The following is a 7,034-nucleotide window of genomic DNA, read 5'->3' on the forward strand; positions in this document are numbered from 1 at the left end:
TTTCTTTTTTTTTTTATTCTTGAAACATGATTTTATGGTTAGTCTTTGAAGTTAGGATTAAATTAATCGCTGAAAACTTGTTTAAGCTGATTGTTTAGATCAACCAATGGTCCAAAACCCAAACGCTTATTACTCACAATGACAAAAAGCTAAGAAAAAAATGCAAATTGTCCCTTGGGAGAATTGTTGGTGTTCTTGCTTGACAAATTATTTATAGGATTAAGAGATTTAAAAAAAAAAGGGATGGTGATTGACAGATTGATTATTCTACCAATCATTTTTAGGATTGGTTCTATCTAAGCAGTGGAAAAATATATAACATATGTATTTGCTGCCGGACAATTACCTAATTGTCCGGCAGTAAATACGATGCTGCTCGTCCTGCACTTCTATATAAAATAAGTATTTTAGGGATTTCTTCGGAGAAGACACACAACCATCTATTTTGTGATATATCGTCTCCATCATGCTATACAGTTATTTTTCCAGAATAACTATGGAGATAATATCATAACAGCCAGATATTTTGGCAAATGCAATAACTCTATTATTTTTGCCAAATGACTCATTTGCTCAAACTACATAATTGGACTGAATGTACAAGCCCAAACTGCAGTCATCAGACAAAGAGCTTAATCTCCAACAGAGAAAGACAAATGCTTTTTGACGAAGAACAAAGTAGTCCTACCACTTTTGCTATTCTAAAATTAACTGTTATTTAGCACAAATAACCACATTCTCTAGGCAGGAACAGGAAACTCAAATATGCCTCGTACCGGTATGTTTCTTTGGCTTATACATTAAACACAATTTTAAAGCTTGGCTGAGTTTGAAAGAACAAACTGAAAAAATACAGGCAAATGGAAGCACTCTGGCACCCTGCTAAAAAGGTGGCAGAGGAAGCACACAACTTTCTACAGAGTGTAGTTGTGAATAGCTATAGTCCATAGGGAGGGATAAATAGCACAAAAATGAGTGAGGGTGTGTGTATATGACAGTGCAGGAGAGGAAGGAAAGAGAAGAGGGTATGTTCATCCTGCGAAGTCCCAGTCTGGGAGTGACAGAAAGAAAATAACTTGCTTCTACTTCACTCCCATCCTTAAGCTCAATTTCCATCAGACCTTTCACATGGCTGATAGCCAAAAGCAAATATGTCCAACCTTGCCCATGGATGAATGTATGCCTGTGCGTGCATGCATACAGCAAAATAAAGCACACACCTAATATGTGCTGTTTGCGTTTCGGTCTTGATGACACCAAAAGCAGTATGAAGACAAATGACATGTCAGAAACTGTGGACCGAGACGTTGCATTTTACTGATGCACATGACAGCCCATCTCCCCCATGTAGACACACTCACACACTCACCCACACAGCCACACACACACACTGCAGCTGAGCCGTTTAGGAATGATGGGAAAAATGGACACAGTTCTCATTTCCTGTCTGTAATAACCATAAACCACTCAACAAGAGTGACTACAAATTAATCACTGGATCACAACAGAAAATAGCTGAACCACCGCTGGTGTCGCAGTAATCACAGAAAATGACTTGAAGCCTTAATGACTGTTAGGGTTTAGCCCCGAACTGAAGGCATGGAGCCGCTGATTCAAGGCCATTCATTCTGGAAATTGACGTGTGATCTAGAAGTGCGCCGTATCACAGATATGGCAGCAATTCATTTTAGAGTACAGCATCCTTCCTTTTTTTTCTTCACATCCTTCCTCCTGTGCTGCCCCTTACCCTGTCCCTCTCTGTAAATACCACTCTTCAATTATTGACACTGAACTCTGGAAGGGATAAAGACCAAGCCTGGCCTTTCCACCTTCACTGCTATTTACTAGAAGCACATATCCCACATGCGCACACAAACACACACAAATGCCAGGCAGCCCTATTAACAGGAAACATACAAAGACCAAAAAAAGGACATCATTTTACCTCAAATTCCTCAGATTCAAGGAGCAGTTTGGCTGTGGTGACACGTGACTCGTATGGAGGGATCTCATTCTGGGGGAAAAAGGACAACACCGTCATCTTTACAGTGTGTACACAAACATAGTTCTTCCTTTGTCTGATAATGCCACGATCCAATTTCAAGGTACAAAACATTCTGCAGCTATGTGGCTGTTAATCACAGCGAAAGTGTGGGCAGGCTGGGTTTAGATCAACCTGCTCCTGAAGATAAGAGTCACAGCAGTTGTGCCACTGGGATTTTTTTCATATCAACACCCCCTTCCGTCTTATTTATACCACTGTTTCTCAATATTTGAATGTAAACGCAAATGCCATTTATTTGGTGTAGTTGAGAACCTACCCTGCGTTGACATTAGAGCCATTTATTTCTTATTGCCAAATTCCCTGTAGTAATTTACTTACTTATCCTTTATACACCTTCCTGGTTGCGCCTTGTGCTTTCATATCTGCTCTGTGTTTACACAGGCACATAGACTAACAGAAAAGCACACAGGTTTGTGAAGTATTTGTTCCATCTTTTTATTTTTTATTATCCCTTGTTTCATTATCTCTTGCTTTTTATCTCTACTTCTGTCCTTATGTTTTTGCTGACTGCAAAGCACAGCGAGACAATCCCGTTACATGAAAGTGCTTTATAAATAAACTGGGATCTTACGGTTGCTGTCAGAAAAATACGAAGCAAAGCTCCAACTCACCTGCATGTCTTCGTCTTTGCTGGAAGAAGCTGCACTCTGTTCCTGTGCAGGCAGCCACAACCCAACACTTTTCAACAGGTACTCTTTGCCTTCCTGAAAACAGTATCAGGCATCTAGGTGTAAATGCATGTGTATATGTATGACTGTGCAACTAAACCCCAAAACATATCATATGTATACACTCACAGATGAGGACAACCAAATTAGCTTAAAAGGCAAGATTTTTTGTTTGCATCACTTGTACATGCTGGATCATGAACGCTCCATATATGTCAATGGCCATTTGATATATAAAGACTATTTTATTTTCAAAAGTATCACCTGAGTGTTCAAAAATAGTTGCTGGTCGTGGGATGCTGTAGTGTGACTGGAACGAGCCTGGCCCCTACAGCTTACAGCTAGTATTACAGATCCACTTCATTCCACAGATCTCTTGTTTTCCCTCAGTTTGGTGATGTAAGAGCATGAAGTACTATTTGTGGTCATTTGCTCCGCTTTTTAGATAGCTACACCTGCCAATAAAAAAAAAAGCACCTTTCTATTTCCAATGCAAAGGTCAGCCAGGATGATCTAAAGACACTGTGAATAATGTTCACTATGTTCTTACTTCCTGTATTAACTGGTTTCCAGGTAACATAGGGAAAGGCTTATGATATTTAAAATATGAAATCCTGTCCTTACAGTAAAAAAAAATTACAGCTTAGGAGAACTGGAAATTGTTGAAAATGATGTGTTATTGAAGACACATTAGTTAGCTTTCAAATACAAAATGGGAAGCATTCTTAAGCATGCTCTATAAAAGTGTCTTACAGAAATGTTTGGATTGAATGTTGTCTGCCTTTATTAACAGTTAGTAAATCAAAAATAGATAAAATATAATTAACAAATTGTTCCAAAGTCATCATCAGATACTTCATGCTGTGAAGTTCTTGTAGAATATTTTCTAAATGAGTCCAGCAGGCTGCTCTTCCATCTCTCTCATTTATCGGATGACTCTATGACCTCAATGATCTGCCCAGTAATTAACATTCCTATCGGCTGACCTATCTGTGTGTGAGTGTGTTAACGGAAGAGTCCATCTGCTGATTAATGGCATACAATTCAATTTGTTCAGAATAATTAACTCAGCAGATTCTCGCTGTAATGTGGCGATAACTCATCCTGTGTGTGTGTGTGTGTGTGTGTGTGTGTGTGTGTGTGTGTGTGTGTGTGTGCACGTGTGTGTGTGTGCGTGTGTGTGTGTACTGACCTGGTTTCTCTCTGTACTGAACAGGTAACTTGCCATGAGCTGTAGAGCCTCAGGGTTGTCATGGTGATACTGTAATGCTCTCTCAATGAGTTCTTTGCATTTGTCTCCAGCCCCCTCTTCCATACTACATTCACACACAAAAAAAACAAACCCAAATATCAGTTAATTACCGAGGCAGTAACAGGAAATGGGATTATACAAGTCAAGAGTTTAACTCTGTGTGATCTACCAGAGGTCGGTGAGATAAATCTCTGCCACTGAGCAGTAGGCTACACAAACATCCTTCGCTGTGGGGAGCTCAGCGTCTTCATCTGCTGGGGCAGCAGCTGTAGCCTCAGCCTGCTGGAGGAACAGAGAGCAGATGACTTAAAGATTCTTTACTTATAAAAAAACAAAATAGTGAACATGGCATGCACATTTGTAATATTATTATTAATTAAGTTAAGTTATCCAAAAAAATGCACAGAACTTCCCTTCTCTCCCAGATAAACTCTATCTAAGTCATACAGGTAATATTTCAACATATTAGAGAAGAAAAAGAGCAGTTGTAAATAATGACATTAATGGTGGGTGAATTCCATTTAGCTACACTGGTAGTGTCGATGACCAGGACCCCAACTTCTTACTGGGACACTTAAATCTAATGGAGCCATTGTTTATGTTGTAAGTGACAGCAGCAGCATTGCTTTTCTTTTTATACAATTCCAAATATCAGCTATAAAAAAATACCTTTGAAGATCTAAATTATACAAAAAATGTGTACCTTTTCTTGTTATCCTTTCTTAGTCAAAATCAAATTATGTGAGAAAGTCCTCGGAAGCAGACTCCTAGAATCATGCATATGACTTATGTCCCTGCATAGCAGGACTGAAATCCAATATTTGGTCTATTTTTGGAAGTACTCACAACTTCAATAATTCCAGACCCTATTTTGATAGCCTAACTCTCGGAACACTTCCCAGCAACAACTGGAATATACCATACTTAAAGCAAAAACTCTTACACTCACTGGAAAATACAGAAATATTGTCACTCTAACAACGGCTGAGCTCATTAACAGATACTTCAGAGAGAATCCGATATGTCATCAGGGACAAGCTTGAAGAATTTAAAGAAAAAACCTGGAACCCATTCCTTTTATATTTGGAGTAAGGTTGTTGTGTGGAAAACACTGAAACAGAACAAATTGAGAGGGAGGAAAAGGAAAAGCTGGTGGTAACTTTATGATTTTTTTGCATTTGTTTAGTATTTTGTGTTGTTTGAGCAAATTAGAAGGTATTATAAATTAAAATTGCTGTATACGATGAGTGCTTTAAAATAAAAATATATTAATAAGTAAAATGATCAAGATACTGTAGATAATTATTCATATATTGTTCAACAGCACCCTCTTGTGAAAATGTATACCATAACACTAGCATTAAGCCTTGGGTGTAATGGCATTTCTGCTTAGCTAATGAAGAGTATGTGTATATAACCATTGAGGGAATGGAAGTAAGTATAGCGCTTTACTCACTGTGGTCTGGGCTTGTTTTTCCAATGCAGACAGCAACACCTGTATTCCTTTAGTGTAGAAGTCCACAGACTCCTGGCCGGTGTTGATTTGTCCTAGATACATGTACTTACTGTGGCCTACATCTGGGCTCAGCTCCACTGCACGCAAAAAAGCTTAGAGATATTTGGTCAAGGAGGCTCACTCAACTCAAACAGAATGAACATTTACCAGGGTTTAAAGGTCACCTATTATGCAAAATCCACTTTTTCATGTCTTTTATACATAAATATGTGTCCCCTCTGCATTAAGAGATTCTGAAAGTTTCGCTCACTTTCTGTCCTGATCCATTTATATAAAAACCTATCGGAAAATTATTGTGGCCACTTGGTGATGTCATAACGATTTTTTTGGCTTGTGTAACCATTAGCCAATAACCAACCAAGGTAACACCCGCCCACCTTATCACCTGAATCTCCTCCTAGAGCACCATTGTGTTCTTTTTAACCACACATCTCTCAGAGGGGCGTGGGGAGGGGCTCCTTATCTTCATCTCAAGTAACAGACAGAGAATCAGCACTTTTGAAACAGGGCTGAAACAGAGGGGATTATGGGATGCTACAATGCATAATTGTTTTGGTATTTTAAGCCAAACACTTCAGAGACATGTTTTGTATATAACTGAGAGAACTATAATGTATTGATTAAAAAGAGTATAATAGGGGACCTTTAAATTAAACAACTGCACATTCAAAAAAAGAATAAACCTGCATAAAGGATATTTCCTTAGCTTTTTCTGTGTCTCCTAGTTCAGAGCAGATGTGTCCCTGCATGTCCAAGGCTTGTAGGTTTGAGGACTCCACATCCAGGGCTCGTTGACAGAAAAGGCGAGCCATCTCAAAATCAAAACTGTCCATGCATTCCTCTGTCTGTACAACAGATAATCACATGGTATAACAAAAAAAACTTGTACAAGATAATCAGAAGTCAAATACATTTCAAACGGCATCACTATTTCTGGTTAGTCTTTGTTGTGTATGTCTTGTCAATATCACCTTTTCGAGAAGCTGCAGCACAGAGTACTTCTCAGCTGACTTCTTCTTGGCTTTTTCATGTGCTCTTAGTTTCATTCTTTCCTGAGGTGACACTCCAACAAATCTTGGATCCACTGGTAAAAAAATAAATAGAGAGACAGGCTTAGTTTTAGCTTATTTTGTCTGGTAAAGAGTTGGAATGTAAAGCAAAGCATGACTATTTGCTGTACAACTGTAAATAGCTATCAACATGTTGAATCATTGAACACAATTACGGTTTGGGTTGATGTCTTTCCTCTTCGGCTTTCCTTTCTTTTTGCCCTTAGCCTGTCCTCCCATAGTGGTGGAAAATATGTCTTATATTTTCCGTAATTCTGTCTTAAATACAGACTTTCCCAAAGTGTGAATATTACACGCGTGTCAAGCAAGAAAGGATTGCAGTACGCATGCTCTGTTTCGTCACTGGGTGGCTGCTACGGAAAGAGGTAAAGGACAAGCTAAACGGTTCTACAATAACGATTTTACTTTTAATTTTACTATGAAATGCTTAACAGTGACACGTTTTTTGCAACATTGCGCTCTA

General features: G+C 38.7%; 1 protein-coding gene across 1 annotated transcript in view; it reads right to left on the bottom strand.

Moving 5' to 3' along the window:
- Nucleotides 1-6,948, bottom strand: part of LOC307013218 (uncharacterized protein) — a 28,656-nt gene extending 21,708 nt beyond the window's left edge. The window contains exons 1-8 of the mRNA XM_079640512.1: nucleotides 6,727-6,948; nucleotides 6,473-6,585; nucleotides 6,200-6,346; nucleotides 5,442-5,594; nucleotides 4,155-4,267; nucleotides 3,926-4,049; nucleotides 2,677-2,769; nucleotides 1,946-2,014 (exon numbers count right to left, since the gene is read on the bottom strand). Coding sequence (XP_079496638.1) covers nucleotides 1,946-2,014; nucleotides 2,677-2,769; nucleotides 3,926-4,049; nucleotides 4,155-4,267; nucleotides 5,442-5,594; nucleotides 6,200-6,346; nucleotides 6,473-6,585; nucleotides 6,727-6,790 — 876 coding nt within the window. The 5' untranslated portion in view covers nucleotides 6,791-6,948. The remainder of the gene's footprint in view (nucleotides 1-1,945; nucleotides 2,015-2,676; nucleotides 2,770-3,925; nucleotides 4,050-4,154; nucleotides 4,268-5,441; nucleotides 5,595-6,199; nucleotides 6,347-6,472; nucleotides 6,586-6,726) is intronic.
- Between the last annotated feature and the right edge of the window lie 86 nt (nucleotides 6,949-7,034).

This window comes from Notothenia rossii (genome assembly GCF_949606895.1).
Source record: "Notothenia rossii genome assembly, chromosome: 7".
NCBI lineage: Eukaryota > Metazoa > Chordata > Actinopteri > Perciformes > Nototheniidae > Notothenia > Notothenia rossii.